This window comes from Pangasianodon hypophthalmus, chromosome 18, assembly GCF_027358585.1.
Source record: "Pangasianodon hypophthalmus isolate fPanHyp1 chromosome 18, fPanHyp1.pri, whole genome shotgun sequence".
In the NCBI taxonomy this organism is placed as follows: Eukaryota; Metazoa; Chordata; class Actinopteri; order Siluriformes; family Pangasiidae; genus Pangasianodon; species Pangasianodon hypophthalmus.
The window spans coordinates 7495699-7521326 of NC_069727.1; the positions used below are offsets into that span (position 1 = coordinate 7495699).

Sequence of the window (25628 nt, forward strand, 5' to 3'; positions counted from 1 at the left end):
ATGAAACCACAGTTGTAGGTTTTTCTTCCTTTTTTTTTTTTTATCATACACTAAATGGGAACTAATTGCAAGAAGGAATTGAAGTTGAGAGTGGGAAACTGAAGAAACGCTGGATCACACATGGCATAGAATTGGTCCGAGCTATTGTTCAAGCCAATCATTTGCATTCGTTGCTTTAGTGTCATAGTGAATTTGCATAGAATCAAGAAAATCTCAAATCACTCACAGCTCCATATTGGGCATGTACATAGAAATGAATGGTCGACTCATTCACTTCCAACACCAAACATGCTAATCACTATAAGAACTCATGAAATTTCACGAGACCCCTGGCTATTCCTCATGGCCACCATGTTGAGGACCACTGTGCTAAGTTATACTGAAATCAGTTGATCATTTTATCAAGTAGCTGAAGCTCACCTTCAGCTGCAGTCTGCTGGCTGTGGTCTCTCTTAGCTCAGACCTGCACATGGCTTGGTGTTAATGCAGTACTTACAAATGGGTCTTACAGGCTTGAGATTAGGGCCTTGGACAAATGTAGGGTTACGGGCCTCTCCATTTGTGCGCTCTCAGAAGTTGAGGACAAGGTGTGTCCTTTTCTGTAAGTTTATTAAGTTGTAAGTGGGTCACCACTTAAACCGTCATGACTGCCGGTCTTTGTGTTCACAGGTTTGTGGAATGACTTCCTGTAGTGAACCGGGAGCATACAAACACAATGCAGGTTACACTTTTCACCTGCTGAGCCTCACCACACACACCTACACATTTACACATGCAGATGCTAAAGTCTCCTGGGGATAATGATGGCCTTCCTGAGTTTGACGGGCCTCCTTGTGGGACATTGTAAACCACAGAAATGTGTGCTTTAAGCAGCCACCCAGCCTTCAGGCCACCATGTCTAAAGCACCAGGCAGCGAATGAATGAATGAGAGAGAGAGTACAGCCTTGTTTCTTTTCACAGTCACAGTGTTTAGTGAGAGTGTGTATTGGGGAAATGCTTTTTTGTTTGCCAGTGAGAATATTTAGGCTTTCTATACAAAGTCTGTGGTTATTGAATTATAACAGCCTTTTGTCTCTCCTCAGAAACGGAAACGCAGAGAGAAAGATGAAGATGCGGTCAGTCTGTGCAGCTTTGATTTTAAGGTGAGTGTGTGTGTGTGTGTGTGTGTGTGTGTGTGTGTTAGGCTTGAGACAATTGACGATAATATTGCGAATAGCCGATAGATTCGATCTATCACAATGGCTATCGACATTTTTAACGTCTGTCAGAAAATGTGATGTCTGCACCTTTAACAAAAACAAAAAATTGTGTTGTATCTTGTAATGTTTCATATCGTAATAGTTCATATCATTTTTTTTTTTAAAGCTTTTCTTAGAGTCAATATTTCGTTGGGTTTATTTACAGTCCTGACTTCAGTATTCCAAGCCTTACTAACCATGTTAATGGGTAATTAATCAAAAAAAGACTGACTCGTTGATTCAGTGATTGGTTGCTTCCGGTATTTGTTTGCTGTAATCAGGTAACGCGTATATGACACACGTGCGCACCGGTTATTCAAAGGTTTTATTTATATATATATATATATATATATATATATATATATATATATATATATATATATATATATATATATATATATATATATAAACTTGTGTGTGTGTGTGGGTTTTTTTTTTTTTTTTTTTTTTTTTAAACATTTTTTCCTCCTCTAAAATGTTTGTTTTTTACTAGAATTTTGCTGGTTGCTATCACATTAAAGGTGGGAAAAGATCTGACATGATTTATCTTGGTTTAATTTTTTTACATCACAAAAACCTGCAATTTTAACAGGGGTGTATAGACTTTTTATATCCACTGTATTTCTGGACACGCCCCAGGGTCAGCACCGCGGCAGTCTACACCCCTCTAAATCCACAGGCGATACTATCATGGTATCATGGACAATGGTATCCTGAACAAGCTCATTAATGCCCTGATGCATCTTCCAAATGCAAATCAAGTCTCTACATGAACATGTATATCTGAAGAAAGATGCAAGAAATGAACCACACAATTTAGTTATCCAGAAACAGCTTAGGGTCCTTTATTACTGTACAGAGTAACTTAACTGGAACTATATAACTATATAACGATGTCATTAGACACTGAAATGTTGATAGTCTGCACTGGAAAAACTCTCACATATAATAAGACGATGGAGAGAGTATCATTGAGCTCTTTCTCTTTTATACTGTAGGCTATCTTAACTCTATGACCATTTTAGGAAATGACCCTGTTAGAGCGTGATAAAATCATGTTTGTTTGCATGAGCAATCAAGGCAAGTTGTTATAAACGGAATTAAATCTTTAGACTTTTCCTCCTGAAATGTAAATGTCACATGATTATTCACTGGCATTGTGCTTTTTTTTTTTTTTATTTTGTGGGAAAGCTGAATATGGCAACATAGGAAAATGTGATGCACAGACCTGTTTGGTAGGAAGCTCTCTGGTTCTTTTTCCTCTCTGTAATCCTTTTTCTTTTTTGTAACATTTGACAGGGATGGATTATTTCTTTATACACCCATAGCAACAGTAGCTGTCATGACAATTGTAAAAAGTGGCAGTATTCCTGTAGGAAAATGCAACACAATTAGCAGTTGTACATCATGGCACAATAGTCATCACTTTCTCAATTAATTTCTCTGTGAAATATCGTGTTTGTTGCTGGGTGGATTTTTGTCATTTTATTATTTATTATTTTAAATTCTTTAAGATGTGTTTTACTTCTGTTAATAATGAACTCCATATCCTTATAACTTCCTTATGGGTTTTTGACACTCGGAGCATGTTTAGTTAGTCTTCACATGGTGACGTGCTAAAACAGTGAAGCACTCAGAGTGTTTTTTTCCTGATTTGTAACCTTAAAACCACCAGTGTAGTTCCGTGCACACTTAAACCACACATCATGACTAAAACCTTTCTGTGTAAACTACACATATCTGTTCTTTTAACTTTAGTCTCATGGTTTTTAAAAAAAAAAAAAAAAAAAAGTCTCTCACCACGCCAAGTTTTAGACCTTCCCGAACCCCACCTCTTTCTCAAACACAACAGCACACACACACACACATGTATGCGCCTCCTGTGTGTTTGTGTGAAAGGTGGAGGAGGGGACCCCCATCACAAGTATTCACTACCCCCCTAGTATCACCTTCTAATCCTGAAGTAAGAAACAGAGGTGTTGGCACTCTGAGCCAGTAGAAGTGTGTAAACTGACATACTTTTTGTATCGAATGACTGACATCAGAAATGATCATCTTGGAGACACGGGTCATATTTTAATCACCCACACATATGCTGAGGTCACAACTAGATATAATCTCCCTCAGTGCACGCCTGGTTATCAAATTTCTACTTAGAATTTCAAAACATCCACAGTTTGCATAGATGAGGCAGAAATCGAAACTGAATCTTTGATATTCCTGTAAAACATTGAGTGTTCTGTCAAATCGGAGACTGGAAATCCACCTGTTAAATCAGATATTTCCAAGAAATGCCCTGTGACTAAGTATTAAAACATACTCTTTACTCTTTTCGTTAACTGTTCTGTTTGGTGGCAGCCAGTTCTGTTTGTAGGAGTGCCCTCTTAGTCAAAGCACTTAAACTACTGAGTAATTGATAATCCAGTGTTTCTGATGGTATAGTAAAGTGAAAAAGAAAGTTAAATGAAAATTGCCCAGCATGCCCAATGATTATGTGTAGGTTTAAGACAACTGGCCAAAAGGTTGGATCCTCTATGAAATGAAGCCATATTTGTCTTTTTTTTTTATTTAAAAATTAAATTAAAAGAATATCACATTTTTAAAAATGGACTGTGAGTGACAAGACAGCAAGTCAAAATCGGCAGAAAATTAGTTTGCCATGACTTTCTCAGATCCTTGACCTGTGATTGAAGGCAGTTGTTATAAAGGCAAAGCGTGGACAAGTCATGTCTGGCAAGTCAAGGCTGGCATCTTTATTTTCTCATTGGGCCTCATTTATCAATCTTTGCGTAAAGTTTTGTGTAAATGTTTGCATAAGCCAAACCGAACAACAAAAATATGCCTGATCTACAATAGTTTCGTAAATGCTAATTTCCTTCATACTGAAATTATGTAGATAAATGGCAATCACCCATAAATTACAGGGTACATGCATGCCACAGCCAGTTTGCATTTGTTGATGCCCAAAAAACTCCATTAAAAAAAACGCCGATTTCACATAGTGGAAAGCTCAAAATGGCTACTAAATAGCCAAAAAAAGAGACTTTCTCTCCAGCAGAAATTGAAGTACTTTTGACTTGTGTCTATGAGAATAAAGAAATATTATTTAGCTGTGCCACAGAGTCACAGCACCTGAAAAGGCCAAAATATGGAGAGAAATTATGGAAGTTAATTCAGTGAAAATGGTTTGACACAAAAACTGAGTCAAAAAAAGTATTACTACAGAATTTCTTTACTACCAGGGAAGGCCAAACCATGACAAAGCTTTTTAAAATTGACCTGATATCGAGGCAAACAGAACCGACTTACAAACCAGCTTTTATTCTCTGGGGGGAAAAAATCATCTCTAAACTTCTCTAAATATCCTTTGTCTCCTAAGGGTATCATGTGCTAACTCTTCCAGTAATTTCAATTCTTAATTGAACAAGGAGCCTTACTTGTCTTAAAATGGATTTGGGTCCACTTGCTGTCTTTTTATTTATTGTATATGAAATGACGGATCTAAAAAATAATTATTTTGTGTGTGTATTTGAAATAAGCTGTTTACAGTAACTCATCGCAAATTATACGATTCTAAGCCGATCAGTGGAGGTTTACACTATTCGTCTTGTATGTAAATTTACACGCCCTCAGGAGCAGGAGTAGGATACAAAAGTTCTTCCGAAATTTCAGGATTTTCATGAATACCAATTTTTTTGTGTAAATGCTCGTAAGAACAACTTATGCATAGATCCGTTCATATCCAGCTTGATAATTTAGTCCCATTGATTCTTGAAAGATCCTCTGACATCTGTACATACTAATTAATCCACGTTAATACACTACATCAGCCAGATCTTGCCTCAACTGATGTGTATTGTAGCAAGCTCTGAGATTCTGAAGCTTGCCCTATAGTTACACTGAGGTGTCTCACACCACCGTGAAGCGCATTACATTGTACTTAGGAATATAGGTGCTAATGAACACACCTTGTCCTTGTCCTTCCTACTTACAGGGTATGTTTGTTTTCACTTTCATGTTTCATAACCGGGGAGCGTAGGCAGAACTAATTATCGGAAATGTGGAAGAACCTGAACTGATTACTCGTCAGAAAGCTTCAGTCAGTTTCATACTGGTGTAATGTGTAAACCATTTTGGAATTGAAGCTGTACAGTAGAAAGGGGAGGGAAATGGGCAAAGTGTAGATATAGATTAAAAGCAAAGTAAAGCATTAGCTCCTCTGAATTTGACAGCTTTCCCAACAAGCACACACACTGTACAGACTTGCCCAGTGAGCGTATAACACGTGGTCTCATCCTGTCTACTTAAATCAGGAGTTACACACAAATAGTCATCCCCACTCCTCCATGACTAGTGCTGTAACATCACCATGGTTATGCCATGTTTGTTTTTAGCAAATGTGTTATAGTATTGAGTTGGACTGCACTGATGTAATAAGGAGGAGAATATGTGAATCATTAACACTGAATCAGATGTCTCAGGTGTGCAGCTGTAAAGCAAAATATAGCTATACCTGGTCCTTTTGACACCCTATTAATTTCAGTTGGACAAAATATCCACTAAATGAAATGTTTAGTTTTATTGGATGTTGAATTGACCACCAGTATGTCTGCCACCAGAAGAGGGCAGCAGTCAGCTGAGCCCTGACGGGGCAAGACGCTCAGCTCTGCATTCCAAATGTCTTTTTCAGTTTAGACACTGCAAGGTTTTTACAACGGACAACAAATCTATATTAAACCCATAATGTATCTACCCGATCTGTGGCAAATAACCAATTTGCACTATACCGTTTCATGGATGTTTTCATTCCACCAGTTCATGCATGAAGCTAAAACGATGGCTGCTTAGAAAAAATTCACGAAAACTAGGATTCACATAAGTGCCACATCTGCAATGGTTATGGATAGCCATATCAGATTAAAACGCAGCATAGCTCACTTTAATTCTTTCTTTTTGTTGAACCAAGACCTGCCTATAGGCCAGTCATTTTCTGTATTCATTCAGTCATTTATTAATGAAGTATTTTTATCTAACTTTTATCTATGCCTTAGAAACAAAAAAAATAATTCCATGAATGATTAAGGAATAGAGATATGTCTAGTTCTTAACTTTTTGTTTGACTGTTTTAATAACTAAAAGGTAGATTGAGTAGTCATATGACAATTACCTGAGAATGAAGGATTAACTGTTTAAGTTCAAAATGTTCAGCAATTTTCTTTTTTTTTTTTTTTTTTTTTTACAACAGTCTAGCTCTGTTTGGTCCTGCCGAGCTAGACTGTTGTAACTCAGTCATGCATGTGGCTGAGTAGGAGTTCTGCAGCACTGACGTGTTTGTGTTTCACACCTATTTCTCCATCTGTCTGGGTGTTACCCTGCAGCAGGCAGAGAACAGGTCACACTACAGGTTCGGCCCTGTCTGCTGTCCGTAATTTCCATCACACCCCTCGTCAAAACAGTACTGTCTTGTAATTATTACTGTTCTACGCTAGCCTGGAGGCTGTACTGTTCTGTTATTGACTTGGTCCGCACACGCACACTAACCCTAGGTTGGAGAATCCACTTAGTCATGTACTTAATGAAAAATGGTGACACAAACAAGAGCAAATTTAATCTTACCCAAGAACCTGCTCTCAATTTAAATCCACAACCCCTCGAGTAGCTTCCCATGCAAACACAAGATTTCACACTTCACTATTGACAGAGCAGGGTGAGTGGACACTAAACTACCATTTCTCCATTTGCTCAGAACACACTGACGAGCCTTATTTACACCATTTTACACAAAGCCTTCACACAAACAATGCACAGGTCAATTTGCGCAGCTGAAGCTCTTAGTCCTCGCTGAATGGGAAAGAAGCAGTAAAAGCATAAAGGTTTAGGCTATCTGTGCAGCACACCTCAGGGGTCAATTATATCCTCCATACAGATGTAGATGAACTGGTTGTTCAGTTTTGTGTACAGAATCTAAATCACTTCTGCTTTTTTGGTGTGGCCTAGTTTAGTTTCTCACTTCTGTAGTGCGAAACTTATTGTTACCTTTAGACCCGATTCCCGTTCCTTTAATCAATAGAGAGAGACCAATGAGCCGTGTTTGGTGTAGCCCTACCTCTATACACTTTGATTGGTATTTCTACTGATCATCTCTCCCTTCCCCCATACCTGATAACGACTCCCTGCTTCATTACAGACATATAGCTCTACAACCTCACAGAGACTGCTGCTCCAATCCGCTTTTACCCACACAGGCCTCAGTCTCGCTACATTACAATATACTTCATCACCTTTTTCATGTCTCATTAGTCAGCAAGTTGAAGGGGAAAATTCATTTTAGTTTTTGTGAGCAGTGAAACCTGTTTAAAAAGTGTGAAAACAGTTGCTTTCTTTTTCTTAAGGTGTTGCACCTGGTCATGTATTAAAGGGAGTGGTGATAATCGAAAACAATCTACAATATGAGAATGGTTTATTCTTATCTAAATGGGAGATTTGCTTCAAAATTAGTTCTCCTAAAATGCTATGTGGTACCAATACTGAAACACTTGCTTGTACATGACTTTTCCATCTTCTTTAAGTGTCTAAACTCATTTATGTGCTTCCACACCTGGTGTGTTTCATTCCTGCTACATGCACTTTAATGATCGAATTAAATGTTAGTTATTTGGTATAGGGTTACATGTGGACTCAAGATGGTGAAATTTCGGGAAAACATAATTTTATTTTCACTTGTGATAAAACTCAAGTCTTAAATGTAAAGCTCATCAAATTCATTGTGGAATTTGTTGCACATCATATCCTGTGTAATTTTCATGGCAAATGTGAACATGTACATTCTGGTAAAATGCCTTTAGAAGGCTTCAAGTTTGAGTGATGCGATGAATATTGCAGGGGAATATTTGAGGACATTTGGCAAACCTGTGAGTTTTAAATGAGAAAACACTGTGATACAGTAGACTCAGGAGGGCCTGCTTTGCTTACTCCCACCCCTTACTGTGTAAAATGGGCGAGGTTTGCTCTCTGGTCCCTCCCTCACACCAACTCTGAGTATTTGAGTTTTCCCTCCCTCGCACATCCAACAGAACAAAGTTAGAGATTGTCAGAGCACACAGAGTGTGCGTTTAGAAGTTAGGCAGCGCCACTGAGGCAGACAATGAAGTATTAGGGGGACAAAGGATTTTTTTTAAAAACAACTTATGTGTTTTTTTTTTTTTTTTTTTTATGTTTAACTCAATTGTGGATTACATTTGTGGATAACTCTTGGGAATAGCAGACCCTTTCCAGTGGATTTTATTAAAAGAAATGGTGGCTTACGATGAACCTGGTGTGGTGCCTATCAAAAGGACTCTACAGAAAATAGACTATCAGAACCAAGCGTGCAAAGAACTTGAGGTGAGCCTTGAGAGATTAAAAATGACGTCATGTAATTTCAATGCTCAATCATTTTTTCTGCAAAGCACAACACATAATTTGTGCCTATAATGTTATCAGTAGAATGAGAACTTTGCCCTGGGGCAAGTGCTATAGGCATGTTTCTCTAAGGTGTGTGCGTACTCCTAAGGAGTACAAAGGTCATCCTTGGTCGCAGGATTAGATGGCTGGATTTTGATTTTTTGAGTGGTGCTGTTTTAATGGTCAGCCATGAAGAGCTGGATGTGCCTGAACAGGCAGTTATAATGAACTACTGCAGACCTGAAGAGCAGGTAAAGCAGACCCTGGTGAGGCCTCCAGGGCTGCGTGACTGTACACACTGGGAATAAAAGCATTCCAGCAGTTTACAGAGTACTGTAGTTCATGGCCTAGGTGTGTCTATCCCCAGGCAAACACCATGGGGAAGCAGACTTAGATAAGAGCAACTTCTTTGGGCTCTTCTTCCCCTTTATGGTTTGATTTGAAAGTGAAGAACGAGAAGTGGTTAACTTGTCAGGAAAACTGAATGGGAAGTTGAAAAGAATTGTGAATGAGGCATTTCGGAACCTGTGAAATTGTTCATTGAACTTCTACATTCCACAGATCTTCCTGGAAGTTTTTCACAAGTCACCCCCACTTCTTGTTAATCAGCAGTTTAACAGTTTGGTCTGTATTGAAAGCCAATGGTCTGTCGGCAGGGGAGCCAAAGGATTCCCCCCCAACCCCCACCATCACCACAATCCGAACCACAGTACTGTAATCTAGTTTGAGGGCTTTGTGAGTCCAGTGCCTGCTAAAACTCCCTCTCATAGGAGTTGTGTCCCAGTCAGCAAAGCCAGAAATAGCATCCCCTATCAGTCTGGCTGCCTGCTTGCTGCTTTCCACAAGACATTATGCAGTCTGTGTGTTGTGTATTGCAAAGAAGATTACAATGATGTCACTGACACATGAATCCTTGCCATGGTTTGTGTAAGATTGCTAATGTCAGCAAGGGGATTGGGATTCAATTCTAATTCACTCAACCATCTCAAAATAAAAGTAAATAACACAAGCTTTACACCATACTGCAGGATTAGCAGATATGTTGATGAACTCCTTGTAGTCCATCAGCTTTTTGCTGGGAGACAACCAGTATACAACTCTTTATGTGGTCTCCCATGTTTATTGGCCACAGCAGAAGCGGGTTACTTAGTCTCAGGCTGATACAGTAGTCCTCTGGTGGTCCTGGTTAGCAAAGTATAACTTGACCTCAGACAGCATTCTGGATAATGTAAACTAGAAGATCTGCTTTGCAGCTGTTTTAAGCAGTCCGAGCCTGAATGGTGGATCTGTTCATCAGCCTTGCTGTGCCAAACTGAACACAGTCTCATTCTCTCCCTCTCTGGGGAGAAAGCCAGGCATCCATATTTAATAGCACCTTTCAAACGGAGTACACACAGTCATTTGTCTGTATCATGCTTTAAAGATATAAGCGCAGTCCTTTTTTCAGCCCCTGAAGCCCTTGAGTGTTTCAGGACTGTGATTATAGTATAAAGTAATCCTGCTGGGTCTGCCAGTGTGAAATCACCTTGTCAGGTTTTGCTTTGATTTTTTTTTCTTTGCTCTGGTTTGTACGGTTTGGCTCGAGTCCCAGTCGTTATGGCTTTGGGGCTGTAACACTGTTTGTACAGGGGTTCAGGTGTGCTTCTCCCTCTCACGCAAGAGGCCTGCAGGGCCTGTCTCAACACGAGGCTGTCAGCCTCACAGGAGGGTTATAAGGGAGTAGAGAAGGAAAGATAGAAGGTCAGTATGGGGGTTAAGTGCACAATGTTTATCAAACCTTGTTCTTTTCCCCTGCTCTCACTAACAGGTCATCCCTGACGTAGGTATACATAACAGTTCATAATCCCCTCTGAAAGCAAGTTGAGCAAGACAACTAAGTGAATTAAATAGACAAACAAGGCAGTTAGAGCATGTGTGAGACCACTTAGTTGAATTTGTATCTTTAAGTCAGAATGGGACAGCTGAGACAGGGGTCTTGTACATTCCCTGCATGCCTACAGACCCCCTGAACTCCATGGCTGCATGCAGAAAGAGGTCTTTGTGCTTCTTTCATGCTGAGGGGACTCCTTCATGATATGTCCAACAGCTGTTGCCTCTAGAGACTCCAATTTCTGCAGCCCAGGAAACGCCAGCCAGTCTGACCCAAAATCCACCCCTCAATAATCTCTCCTTTTGCTTTCCCCCTTCCCTCCTAGCTAGTGGATTCTGGGGAAAATGTCCTGTGACTAATCATGCCTTCTTTTCATGAGTGTAGCTGAACTCTGGCTGCATCAGAGCCTCAATTGTTTTTGTGTCAAAAGCAAGTCATTTGTTAATGTATTTTTTTCCTCCTCTGTCTTGCACAGGAACCCAGTACTAAGCGCGTGCGGCCGCTGGGCCGAGTCACCTCGCTGGCGAACCTCATCTCCCCCGTGAAGAATGGGGCCGTCCGGCGCTTCGGTCAGACCCTGCAGGCTTCATTGCGGGGTGACGGGCGCTCCCCGGGCGTGCCCCAGCACAAGGCAGGCAGCAAGGCTGCGGCACCCACACCACCCAAGCGTCGTAACAGCACCCTCTGGTCCGAAACTCTGGATGTGCACCAAAAAGGAACCTTCTCCATGAAGGAGATAAAGAGGCAAGAGGTGAGTACAGCAAGAGCTAGAGAAAACAGATGGCAGCATACAACCCAGACTAGTAAATCCACCCCGTCTCCCAGTGAGACACTACTGAATCAGACTGTGCTGACTTATTAAACCCTAAGGGCCTCTGGCTTGGATGCTTTCCTGGTCCTTCCCACTTAGTTTCTTCAAAGGGGGGGCAGCTAAATTCATTTGGTGTGTACTCTGGCTGAGAGGACTGGAACTGGAGCATCTCGACTGGATTTTCACATCTGTGCATCACACCACCAAGTTAATAGATTCTTGGTGTTGTGGCGCACAGACTTGGGCCTCTTCAGGAGTTTCAGTCTTTCCAGTCAGCCATCAAAGCAAACTGCCACAGCACATTCTGTATCTGAAAAATAAAAACATTTAGTTTAGCCAGACTAAGCCAGCACTAGTCTGAATTATTTAGGGTTCTTGGGGTTTGTTTTGGCAAGAAAATATACCACATGTGTAAAGTAACACCTTGTTTTGATTTGCAATTATGCAGGCCATATTTGAGCTGTCTCGAGGAGAGCATGACCTGATTGAGGACCTCCAGCTCGCCCGCAAGGTTAGTACTCGTTGTGGACTAGCATCCACAGAATCCAAACATGTTTTTACACAGTCTGAATTATGTTAGCATGGACTGTTATATACTGATTAAAGAACTTTTTTTTTCCAGGCATACCATGACCCAATGTTGAAACTATCAATCATGTGCGAAGAGGAGCTGACTGCCATCTTTGGAGATCTGGATGCTTATATCCCACTTCATGAAGGTGAACACAACAATCCATTTCTCTCATCTGGCTTTGGCTTTCGGTTTGACATTCAGGGCACCTAACACCTTCTCTCATCCTTCTGTCAGATCTGTTGGCACAGCTGGCCATAGCGACAGGCCCTGATGGGACAGTTGGAGAGATCGGCCAGATTGTAGTTGACTGGGTAAGACTTGTAACTTCTCTTTTCTTTCTCTCACTGTGTTTATAAAAGCCTCTTGAATTACTCTTGTGACTTTGAATTAATGACCCTTTATTTCCTGTTATAGCTGCCCAGACTGAATGCATACCGGGCATACTGCAGCAACCAGCTGGCAGCCAAAGCCCTGCTGGACCAGAAAAAGCAGGACCCAAAAGTGCAAGACTTCCTGCAGCGCTGTCTTGAGTCACCCTTCAGCAGGAAGTTGGACCTGTGGAGCTTCCTCGACATCCCCCGATCACGGCTAGTCAAATACCCGCTCCTGCTGAGAGAGATCCTCCGACACACACCGCCTGAACACCCAGACACTGCCAGCCTTGAAAAAGCTGTGAGTATACTCAGAGAATTTCATTTGAACACACACAAAAACATGCATGTTTTATCTGTAGAGAATTCTCTGAAATTAGGGAATGAACTTTGAAATAATGGTGTGTGTTTGCACATTCGCAGATCAGCATTATTCAGGGTGTGCTGGCTGACATTAACATGAAGAAAGGTGAGTCGGAGTGCCAGTACTACATCGATAAACTGGAGTACCTGGACGACAGGCAGAAAGATCCACGCATAGAGCAGTGCAAGAGCCTGCTGTGCCACGGCGAGCTGCGCAACAAGAGTGGCACGGTGAGTCTGTCACGTTCACACTCTTTGCAATAAAAGCTTATTACTCTGTACTCAAATCTAATCTGTCAGTTGACAAATGACACTTTGACCCATAATTTATTCTGTTCATAATATGTGTGTCAGAGAGACTAGCCAGTCTGCCCAACAGCTGTTAACCAAACCTTTGTGTTTCCCTCTGCAGAAACTGCACGTCTTCCTGTTCACTGAAGTTCTGGTTCTGACGCGGCCCGTGATGCGGAATGAACGCCAGTGTTTCCAGGTGTACCGTCAGCCTATTCCAGTGCAGGACCTGGTGCTGGAGGACCTGCAGGACGGAGACGTGCGCATGGGCGGCTCCTTCAGAGGGGCTTTCAGCAACTCTGACAAAGGTGAGCATCATGCATGTTCTCTTATTAGGGATGTTTTGTGTGCACTGGCTTAATTACTTGATGGATGTAAACTTGTTTATTTTACCACTACTCTCTGTCCTCTTGCAGCCAAGAACATCTTCCGTGTGCGTTTCCAGGACCCGGCGCAGGGTCAGTCACACACACTTCAAGTCAACGACATTTTCCACAAGCAGCAGTGGCTCAACTGCCTGCGCAGTGCCATGTCTGTCATCCAGAGCGACGCCTCCACTGACACCTGCTCTGGTCGCCGCTCCTCCACAGCTTCCACAATCGTCCACATGGAGGAGACGGACGAGAACCAGCCCCAAAGCCATGAGCCTCCCAGCCCCACACCTTCCACCACCTCTACATCCTCCTCCTCATCCTCCTCATCGTCGTCATCCTCCTCATCGTCGTCATCGTCGTCATCCACATCATCTAGCTCGCCAAGGAAATCTAAAAAGGACAAGCGCATGCTCTGCTCTCTGGGCAAGAGGAAGGAAACCATGGTGTAGAGAGCTCTCAGGCTCTGCATGGACTAAAAGCTCGTCCCAGAGCGGACTTGTATTTATGTGTATGTTGGAACCCTGTGGTTCCTCAGCAGTGTTTGTGTTACTGTCCTCAATGGCAGCTATATCCCCTCTAATCCCCACACACACTCCAAGCCGACCCATGGGGAACAAATCCGGACCAGGGAGATGCAGTATTCTCAAGGGTTAACTGCATGCATCTCAAGAAGTGTTTTACACACATGCACACGCTTTCACTTGGTGACCAGTGTGAGAGTGAGCATGAGATCACACAAGCCCTGTTTACTGTTAGTTTGGTATTATTGTATTATTATTATTATTATTAATTTGGTTTGTAATTAAATGTTACCTTTTTTTTTTATATATATTCTCAATCAGAAATTTACTGTAGCTCTTTTTTTTTTTTTTTGGAAACAGCACTGTAGCTTTCAGCTGAAAAATTGAGTGTATGCAAAAGATGCAATAAGGGAAAAGAACAGCCACAAAGAAAAGAAATGATCAAAATAAGAACAGTATACTGGAAGAGTTGAATTTCAGTACATTCCTCTTAAATCAATAGCTGTTGTTTTATCAGCTTGACACGTTGCTGTATGGATTGTACATGATTTGGAAAAACAGCATTAATTTAAATCCATTTGTTATTCTTTCTTGAAAACCAAAAGAAATCACAGTCAAATTGTGATCTACTAATCACAAAGATCAGGATATGTGGTATTTTATTTTACTCGTGTAAAAATGAAACTGAGCCATGTTGGCTTTTTTTTTTTTTTTTTTTTTTTTTTTTTTTTTTTTATAAAAAGAACTCCCAACAGGAAATGGATAAATTTTCAATGTATCATCTTGCATGGAGCTTTACTTGTACAATGGTGTGTAAATGCTTGTATAAATAGAAGAGTTCACTGAAACTGATGGCAAGGAACTTGTATGTTGTATGAGGGCTTAAGATATGTTGTTTATAAGAATTCTGAATTGCATTGAGTGAGAAGAGTCTGACTTTGATTCTAGATACTGCGCATAATCAGTTTTTGGTTGTTTGTTCGTAGTGTTCTGAACAAAGCACGAATGTTGGATGCATTGGTGAAAAGCCAGTGAGCGTTGTTTACGAGGAAGGATGAAAAGCACGTAGAAAGAAAGGCAAAAGTGAATGTTGTGTGGGGAAAAAAGTCACAAGAACATAGTAGTTTGTATAAAAGACAGAGATGTGTTGTCTGTGTTGAAGTGTGAAGTGAGCTTGTAAATCTGTTTGCTGTATAAAGAGAACATAATTAAAGGGACAATAAAGATCTGTGTAAGATATGCATCTGAAAATGGGTCTTGTCTTTTCTTGTCTTTGATGTAAACACCAAACTGCGCTACTGGAAAACACTGAAAAAATGTAGAAATGCCAACAATGTGAGCATGGTGTGTGAATATTGGCTGCAACAGTTCCTCAACCGCAGCTACATCACTTGAGTTCATACATCAGTTGAGTTCTCAACTAAAGATACTAAGGTACTAAGGAAGAATGAATGAATGCTGTAAATGAACAAGTAATGTGGCCGTTTTTTCCCATAAGCTTCATATCTAACCACTCACTCACGCTATCATGAAAGTAAAAAGCTCCTGTTCACACAACTTTTTCTGTGTCCCATGGAATGCAAGTCTGCAAGCACATCTCTAGTTTCAACCAGTTGCTTTGTGAACCTTTCTGGCAAGCTTTCTTAAAAAAAAAAAAAAAATAGTGTCTCCTATTCATATCTGTATTTGTGTCCATTTAGAACACATTATCTGTTCACTCTGAATTATGTGTTTCTTTTCGGTTACATCCCTAGCACTTACTGAAGATGAATGACTGTGTTCTGTGAGTGAACTGTTCAACTCTTCAACAACACTTACTTAGATCCAGCCAATGTCAACCACTGTATTTTAGAATAATTTGAAAGCCTAGTAATCCACAGTCCGCCCTGAGCTCACTCTGAGCAACTTCATAATGTTTAATTTATAATCAGCCTGTGATTTTTACTGTGATCCAAAATGTATTTGGAATTTAAATTCTGTGTTGACTTTTTAGTATAATGTGCTCAAACAGATCACATTCCAGAATTTTCATTCTTAATATCACCATTAATGCCATTATGTTTGTTTCTAGTGAATACTGATTACAAAGAAACATGTTGGCATGGAGCCTGAAACATCTTCCACACACCAATTCCTCTACACATTCCCCTGTTCCACCTCAGCCCATTTCCAGTATCCTGCAGAATGCCAGCTGGCAGCTGTATAAAGAAAGAAAGTGTCTATTAAACAAATTCATTAATTTATCTCTACTTCCAGGATGTCGCTCCCTGGCGCTATTTAAATCGGTGTTAATCTCCTTCTGTCTGTCCCCTTGTGACAGATGGCAAGTTTCATGACTTACTCAGGGCCACCGTCTCTGTGCGGGCTCTAACTACCTCTCGCCCATTTTGCTGCTCGTGAGGTGTTCCATCAGCATGGCTTTGCATGAACATTTACGATCAACCTGAAGAATGTGATCTGCTCTAGCTCGGCCTAGCCATAACCGGATGAGCTCATAAGCTGGAGCGGAGCTTGGAAGCCTTTGCTGTAAACACTTTCACATCCGTGAGGTCAGCAGCTCGACTGGCTTGGCTCTAAGTGGTCCCTGCATGGTTGGCAGCGGTGGGTTTTCAGGGGCCCAAGGATTTTATATGGAAATTGCCTCACGTCTGTCGTGAGCAATAATAAGAGAATTCTTTGACAGTTCGATCATGTTTTTGCCCACGTGCCCGCCTGCCTGTTGGCTATTTACATTAATGAAGCTCTAATGTATGCTGGAATAAATAACGGCTCAACCACTGGACGCTTCTCAACAATGATGGCCTCGTAAATGAACACACTCACCATTGTGGCTTACTGCACAAAACACATTATCTGTTGTGGAAGTCAAACAGAACTGCCAGTGATTGTCATTTTACAATAGAAGACTGAGGACATTTCAGTTACCTCATTGCATTTCCACTGACACAATTATCCTGTTATAAAACTAATTCATCAAAGCCAAGTCCTGTTAGCTTTTTGCTTTAGTGACACTCTGAGCACTGAGAATGTCGAGCTGTACAGGGGATGTACAGGAGAGCAAGGCATACTATTTAGGAGCAGTAAATCACGTAAAGACAGGCCTATGCATTTGCCGCATTTGCGTCACAGCCGTAGCGTCTTTACGCTTCTTGGCCGCAAGCCAACAAGGAATCAATCCTTAAGAAGGCAATGAAGCAGTTGGATTTGTTAAGATGTAAAACCTAACTTGCGCAACACTGTTTTCTCCATTGTGTGGTTTTCAAAAAACTTTAAAACTGATAAACACGCAGGCACACAAAATACTACATGTATTTGGTAAATCCCACTACAAAGGTGGGATATGATGATGCAGTCAAACAAAAATGATTCCGTGACCACCGTGTGTATGGCTGCCAATAACTGATTCCAACACATTCCATCTATCAGCCTAAACACTTCTGCAGTATGTTATTCTGCGATATGCAGAACCCTAGAACCCTAGAACCCTGCTAATATGTAGAACCCTAGAAGGATTTGCTTTCAGATAAGATTCCAAGTACAAATCCTTTAAGAATGCTAGAACCCTTAACTATCCAAAGAACACATAATAAGCTCTTCTTTTAGAAAAAAAAAGTTTCCATCTAGCGTCTCTCTTGTGTTCCTCTAGGTGAACCCTTAAAGGGTTTTTTTTGTTGTTGTTGTTGTAGGGAAACTCTGAAACTGAGGGTTTCCTTCACAACCATAAAGAACCCTTAAGGAACCCTTGTGTAATGGGAAATTATCTGAGCAATTCTCTAAGGCAGTAATTGAACTGTTCAAAAAAAATTAAGAGGGTTGGTGATGGGTTCACTGATCAGGATAAAGCAGTTACTAAAGATGAATGAATGAAAGATTCTAACAACATGGGACCCACTATTCATACCCTGGTGCATTCCAAATATCTAGCGACATTAGAAAAACATTCATGGAATATGAACCGATACAAAGGTTAGATCTAGAACATTCAAGGGTTCTTCAGCTTGTCCTTTTGTGGAACCTTAATGTTTCTATTTAGAGTCCTACAAATATAGGGTTTTCCTATCAGAGAGGGTTCCAAAAGGGTCCCCCCCCTCCCCCAAAAGCACAGGTGAGGAACTCTTTGCTTCCGAGACTGACCAAGCCACTAATCTACCAGCCTAATTAATGCATCAAAAGTGCATTTTGCACGTGCAGGCCACACCCTCCGCTAAAAGACATGAAAACATGAATTGAGGAACTGTAAAAAGAGGAAGAACTCTGAGAACCTGGCTGGAGTTCTGGCCACTGGATATCCAGGCCTCACACTAAGGTAGGAGTTGTTGAATAGTAGGGAGGAGACGAGGTGTGGTGAGAACTGAAACTTTGTCACTAGTGAAGAAAAAGGGAGAGATGGGAATATATAGGAAGTCAGCTAGGAAGAAGGTGGAGATGTGATCTTTCTCCCAAACATTCAAACAATATCACATCCCAGAAAAGCTGATAGGTGGATTGCTGACTCTAAATACCCCCCAGGTGGGAATGTGTGTACAATGCTTTGTGATGGACTGGCATCCAGGTATTCCCAGCTCGTTCCTAGGGTTCCTGGGATAGGCTCTGGTTCCTGTATGACCTAGACCAGGATATGAGTATCTCAGATGGTGCAAGAGAAAAGCATTCATCCTATCTAAACGGGATCACAACTTCAATTGCTGATGATGTCACAGCCATGGCTGGGAGTGCAAGTGGTTCCTCCCTCAGTTTCCGCTGAGTATGTACAGCTGCCATGTGACGTAGAATGAGCAGCAGATTGAAAAGGTTTCATGGGTCTTGGTGGAACCACATCCTGTCCTTCAATTCGATTCGATTCAATTTTATTTGTATAGCACTTTTAACAACAGACATTCTCACAAAGCAGCTTTACAGAAATATATAAATTCCGGATATAAATTTTAAATGTATATATTTATCCCTAATGAGCTAGAGGCAACGATGGCAAGGGAAAACTCCCTGAGACAATATGAGGAAGAAACCTTGAGAGGAACCACAATCAAAAGGGAAACCATCTGGGTGACACAGGATTGCGCAATTGTAAATAATTTCCCTTCTATAACAGTATACTATATAGTCAAAAAATAAAAAAATCCTTCACTCCCCAGTTGGCAGGAGAGAGTTAGTGGTTGGGAATTGGTAAATGATCAAATTGGGAGAAAATGGAGTAAAAAAAAAAAGATGAATGAATTACTGTCCTCTGTGATAATAAGTTTTACTGTTTTACTGCTTTAATAACTTTAGACATCTTTCTCGGGGTAATGACAGTTAAAGGGTTAAGTCTATAATCCTAAACGATTCTTTGGCTTGTCCCTCTGGGAAAAATTCTTAAACGTTCTATGTAGAACCCTACAACTGAATTTTTTTTCTATGAGAATGTGTTGCAAGTTGAAGCTCACCGGGAAGCAAAGAACCATTATCTACCCAAACAACTCTTAAGACTGCAGATCCAGTTGTAATGTTCACTTTACATTTTCCGGAAGCAGAAGCTACAGCAAGCTGCGTCAAATATGAACTGATGTAACTGATGAAAATCAGCATTTCTGCATAACCACATCCTCAGAACATAACAGTTTGCTTTAACCTGATCAGATCCTAGGTAAGAACTAGTTTGATCATAGGGGTTTTACAAGTGTGGGTGGCATCACCTCGTAACACCCCCTCAAACCAAGCCCTAGATATTAGTTTTGACATGTTGCTAGTTAAATGACACCTTTTGTTCCTGTTCTTTCAGTATGTATGCCATGTGGCACAAAGTCATCTTGCACTTATCTCTTAGCAGGGATGGAAGATGACTAGCATAAACAGCTGGTTTTCCCCTAATACATACTGTCACTCACACACACACCCACACACAAATCCTTTTGCATTGACAGACTGTCGACTTCCCTATTAATTCTGAAGTGACACAGCCAGTAAATGAATCAGTGGAGAAGTGGTGTGGATTTCACTTTTATTCTCTGACTCACATATATAAACTGATAGGATGGGGATATTGCTCATGCCTTTCACCAATTAGCCTGCAAATTTCAAACCAAAACACAAAGAGTAAACTAAGGAGATTCCAAAACATGCTGCATGGAGGTGAGAAGCTATGGTCAAGGTGGATCTAGATCTGGAAGTAAAGCTTGTTAGTCAGAATTCTACTATCAAGGAACCCTTTTTTCTGTGTTTGTATTGGTGCCAGGTCCCTGTACTCTTAGAAACAAAAGGTTGTGCTCTGGTTTGACTCTATAATGAAACATCTTAAAACCTGAGGGAAGTGAGGGGAAAATGAGAAAGACAGGGAAATCCAACATTTCATATGTTCTGCTTTGTATGTTATTTATCTGCTATCACTCTCTGGCAAGTAAACTTTGATGAAGAAATATGGCATAAACTGTATCAGATTGCAAAACCCTTGCAACAGTGGAAAGACATGAATTTTTTTTTATGTCATGTTTTGGATGTTATGCAACAATTTGTTCTCAGCATTTATTTGGCTCACACTCCGCCAGCCACACCATGAATACAGGAAGTTCCTTGCACTGTCCTATCTGTCCTGTGTATCATCTCCTGTTATTGCCTGCAATTTACAAAATGAGAAGATCGTTTTTAATTGGATATTTAGTTCTTTTAGATAAACTGGAATCTGTTTATTTGTGGCTCTCCTGTATCTAATTATGGCCAAAAATAAAATGCCACCACTATATATAGACCATAGCTTTTATGTGATCCACGTGTAATTGGGCAGAACTGAACAGAGTCATTTTGTACTAATTACAAGTATATATTTACCTATTATACAATTAACTCCAGAAAAATTGCACTTTCCATGAAAACAACCCAAATGGATCATATAAGAAGAACAACATACAATAAGTGATATGCTCAGCTTAAACATATGGAGACACTGCATATTTACCACTGGTTTCAGAATTGGTTTACCATTGGTTTCAAAATTACTGGCACCCCACAATTACTGGAAGTCTCCCTTAGCAGTGCTGAACCTCTTCTTGTGAAGAGACAATTATATAGGATCTTGGATACTCCTCAAGTGACATTTCAAGCTGCCTTTCTTCAACACAGATTTTCTATTGGGCTCAAATCTGGAGACTGAGATAACCATTATAAAACACTGCAACCATTTTCTGTGTTGATGTAGATGTTTGTTTGGAGTCATTATCATGTTGAAAGCTCTGTCTTCAGCCAAAAACATGACCTCCTGGCAGATGTTTCCTGGTACTCAGAAAAATACCATCAATCTTCATAAGAAGCCCTAGACTACCAGCCACAAAAATGCCCCAGATCAGCAAGTGACCAGATTGTACAATGAGTATGAGGGTTTCTCTTTGCTTACTTTTACAATCATTAGCAGTGGATCAGGAGCTTATCCCGTGAACAATGGGCACAAGGAAGAGAATTTACACCGGATGGGTCCACAGTCCAGTCCACAGGGCACCATGCACACACACATTTACATATTCAATTGCACCTATGGGCAATTTAGTGCAGTCAATCCACTTACCTACAGTGGACAGTTAGAGGAAACTGGAGAACCTGGAGGAAACAGAGACAACATGCAAAACTCCACATAGACTGTAAACATCTCAGGTTCGTACCAGGGACCCTGGAGATGATGTGAGCTGGAAGCACTGCCTGCTGCACCACTGTGATAGCCCTCTTGAACAATTTACCACGTTGTAAATAAGTAAACAATATTGATATTAGCTCAGAGAAAACGATTGTGAGAATCTTGACACCTACTCAATGCTTCACACAAAACTAAGTATATTCATGTTGACATTGGAATGTACTGGTTATTAAAGAGTGCTATCATAGGGGTAGAAGCACTAAAAGTGCTGGTTATTATATAATGCTTAGTCTATAAAAGTGACTTGTATCCTTAATATTTAGTATCCCAATATGGACTGAGACAGAAGCCTCAGTTATGTTCCCACATCTTCAGCCTGTTGTTGGTAACGGCAGTAAAAATACGAGCCTATAAATGGATCCTAACTGCTTGTCGCTAAAATATATGTCTTGCTTCAATGCCATCATGTTCATACATTCCTGCTAGGCAAATCCAGTCCATCAGGCAAGTCATATATCAAATCAGACCTTAGTGAACCCTCCAGCCTGGCCTGTGTGATGTACCAGTCATACTCCAAAAGCTCCCTCTAATACTTTTGGCTCACTTCTCTGTATAATAATATGCTCTATTTTTCTGGCCCCGCAAATCAACAAACCAAGCATGCAGTTTTGCACGTCTTATAGCTTCATCTGGTCAACTTTTAATAACCAAAAGCAGCACTTTCATTTCCTGTCTATAAGCCTGTAGGGTTTGAGAGGCCGAGATGCTCTGAGTGAGTGGGGTTTGGTGTATGGTGATGAGGAGCGTTTGGCTCGAGTCTCAGTTCTGCTCCTGTTTCACATCTGTAGAGAGAAGCTCTTATATACCACACACAGTGTGCAGCGCCAGGAGCAGTCTGCCTCGTATACACTGTACATGTGTCTGCCTCTCTCTCTCTCTCTCTCTTTCATTTACTGTATCCACTGATTATTAGTTATGCAAGGAATAATACAAGATGGAGTGTGCTGTTATAGGAAAATAATCAACATCAGGGTGGTAACACTAACTCCACTTTGCATCAGGCCACATCACACCAACCCACTGTTGATCATTTTCCTATAACAGCAAACCATGAGTGTTTTATTCCTTAAATAATAAATACAAATGGTATGCGTTCTTTAAACACTGCCACTAATCTTTACAAATCTTTAACAAATCTTTAACAAATCTTTAATAATCCTTCCTCAGTACAATTAAGCACCATATTTGTTCACAAACAAATAAATCTAACTCAAGATCTCATAGAGATCTTGGTTGATCTCTGTGAAGGTCTTACAATAATCTTCATGATGAATAGCATCCTTAATGCAAAATGAGCAAAAAAAGGTCACAACTTAAAAATACACTTTGTACACAGTGTTTTATATATTTAAGCACATAAACATCATGCAATGCATTTGTTTATGCACATTTTCATGAAGGGTGCAAATAATTCAGGAGTTGCATAAGAAACATGAACTCTTTTCCTTTAGATGACACCACACAGCTTTGAATTACAACTATATGCCATAAATCTCACAGGTATCCAAAATAACTAGAAGCTCTTAAAGGTGCCAAACTAATATTTTTTTCCATTCTCTTCCCTCCTGTAACCATGGCCATGTGTTTTTGTTGTAGTACAGCTAGTGCTTTAGGTGTTTGTCAGGATTTGGAGGCACAAATGCCTTTCCCAGATGGCTGCTGATCTAAAAGATATTTGGATTGCACAGAGACAGAGAGTGGAAGACAGAGTCTATGGAGTTTGACAGAGGGAGAAAGAGACAGAGAGAGAGATCAGCAGTGGTGATTAAATATAACTATACGGGGCTCATAAGTGTTACAAAAGAAAGATTTGCCCTATTGTCTGGAGATCGTGAGTTTGAATCCCAGTGATGCCATAGCCACCTGTGGCCAGGAGTCCAAAAGATCCAAACTGGCTGTGCTCTCTGGGTAGGTGGGAGGGATGGCATACTCTCTCCCCTGTCAACCACAAGACGGCACTTTCCTCAGAATGTGTTGCACGAGCTGAACGTGTTGCATGGCTTCACGTGTCTTCAGGAATCCCAAACCCTCTCTGGGTGGTAGCTGTCATATGATAGAGCAGAGCTGGCTGGGGGGTGGGAGTTGGCCAAGACCAAATTAGGAAGATACCCTGTCTTGTTTTATTCCTTACATAACAGAGACAGAGACAGAGAGAGAGACGGGTAGGCACATGTACCATGTGTACTAGGCCAAATGTATGAGTATCTGCTTGTATATAAGAGCTTCTTTGTGAAAGAGATGTGAAAGAGTAAGCAGAGACTCAAGCCAAACTCTCCTTATCCCCAAACACCAAACCCTACTCACTCAGAGAGTCTCGGCATCAATCTTCTTATACCACAACAATTTACCAATGATTACATGTTTATATTAAATAAAGAATGACACATCATAGTTTTTACTAGTTTACAGTTCCAGTTTAATGTTTTTGAATTAAAGAGAATTCCATTCTCACTTACATTACAGCAAATATGAACAGTTTTCCCCTCATCAGACTCTCTTTTTTCACTCTCTTGAAATTAATAGGTCAAAAAGAAACTCATTTTGTCATATTCCCAAGAAATCAGAAAGCATGTCCTCTGTACTGAAGACTTTCCCAAGATGGAAAACTCCCTGGCAAAGTGCTGACACTGGAGGCTCCTTCCATAAATGTTAAATAAACATGTCCATACAGAACACATCACCATATCAATGATTATATGTTTTTTCCTTTGTTAAAAAAACAGTACATTGTTTTAAATCCATGTATTATTAGAACTTTATTTATGTGAAGCGTCTGCCATACGAGCCTCTGTGAATGAGCTGATACTATAGGAACAATAACATGTTAGAACAAGCGCATTAATATAAACCTGTGATTTACTTGCACTACTGTCAGAGCTGCTGTTGTAGAAAATTAATCAACACCTTCTGAACAATCAGATTTCAGAATTCAGCAGCACTGTATGTTTCAACTGTTATAGATATTTAGTATGAAATCCAATTAGGACTTATGTAACATATTGTATAGATATTCCAGTTGTGTTAAACAACATTATAATGTGACAGAGTGTGTGTCAGAGAAATGGTCTGTTCTACATCTCGGACTTCTAAAGTGTTGCCAATGTCTATAACACACCATGTCCCACAGAATAAAAACTGCATGATTAAGCACTGGTATTCACTCGAGGGTGTTCTCTGTCAGTGTTCTGTGTCATCTCTCTGTGAAGCTTAACAGTGATTTGTTGTAAATTTGTTATTTGCAGGCTGATCCAGATGGAGCCGGATAGTGCCGATAAGACGTGGACTTGAGTCTGTGTTATTGTGTGCGGAGTCAAAATCAGTCTGTGTGTTTAAAGTAACCCTGAGACATTGTTATGGAGCCAGTTCTAGGAACTGACACAGACAAAATGAAACCTGAGTGTGTTTATATCTGTATTCATGTGTTTGTGTGTTCATATTTTGGATTCCTAACTTATACAGAGCTTAATTTGAGGACAGATGCAAGGGGAACTCCCTCACCACCCAACCCCCACCTTGGTTTAATGTCTCCAAATGGCACAAAACTTCTTTGAAATGGCACAAAACGTCTACAAATGGTATAGACATCTACAAATGCTGCAAAACACATTTTTATGAAGAAAACACATTCACGGATTCAAATTCTGGTGGTTTCGGTGGTTGTCCTATAGATAAGTGTCAGTGAATACCTACTTTAATATGGTCATAGTTATGTTCAGAAATGTAGTATAAGGAAATAGCTGGATTTGTCAAAAATGACAAAATCATCACTTTTATTTATGCCATTTGGGTTATTCTTGTTACGCATTATCACAACTATTGATATCTTAATTCTATTCCGTGTTACCATAGCATGGCTGAATTCTCAAATCTGATTGGTCAGAAGGTGTGCGTTATTTTTGTATAACCGCATGGCTCAGGCAGCAGCTTGGGCTATAATTTGAACAACTGGTTTATATTAATGCGCTCATTCTAATATGTTATTATTTCTATAGTAACAGCCCATACACAGAGATTTGTATAGTGGATATTCCACATTACTACTAATAAGCAGACATTAAAAAATGTGTTGTGTAAAAAAGAAAGGCTAATAATTGCTGATGTGGTGAAGTTTTTC

General features: G+C 40.3%; 2 protein-coding genes across 4 annotated transcripts in view; one reads left to right on the forward strand and one right to left on the reverse strand.

Moving 5' to 3' along the window:
• Window positions 1-15108, forward strand: part of net1 (neuroepithelial cell transforming 1) — a 28621-nt gene extending 13513 nt beyond the window's left edge. For 2 of the 3 annotated variants that reach the window (XM_026923479.3, XM_034313072.2), the window contains exons 3-11: window positions 1084-1143; window positions 11028-11303; window positions 11812-11874; window positions 11986-12082; window positions 12172-12248; window positions 12352-12609; window positions 12732-12902; window positions 13084-13270; window positions 13379-15108. In XM_026923479.3, coding sequence (XP_026779280.3) covers window positions 1084-1143; window positions 11028-11303; window positions 11812-11874; window positions 11986-12082; window positions 12172-12248; window positions 12352-12609; window positions 12732-12902; window positions 13084-13270; window positions 13379-13785 — 1596 coding nt within the window. In that variant the 3' untranslated portion in view covers window positions 13786-15108. Of the gene's footprint in view, window positions 1-1083; window positions 1144-7961; window positions 8623-11027; window positions 11304-11811; window positions 11875-11985; window positions 12083-12171; window positions 12249-12351; window positions 12610-12731; window positions 12903-13083; window positions 13271-13378 lie in introns of those variants that run through there. The other variant, XM_026923480.3, reaches the window with a different exon arrangement.
• asb13a.2 (ankyrin repeat and SOCS box containing 13a, tandem duplicate 2) overlaps window positions 1-25628 on the reverse strand; it is a 105429-nt gene that overhangs the window by 16505 nt on the left and 63296 nt on the right. The gene's annotated exons all lie outside the window — the stretch shown is intronic.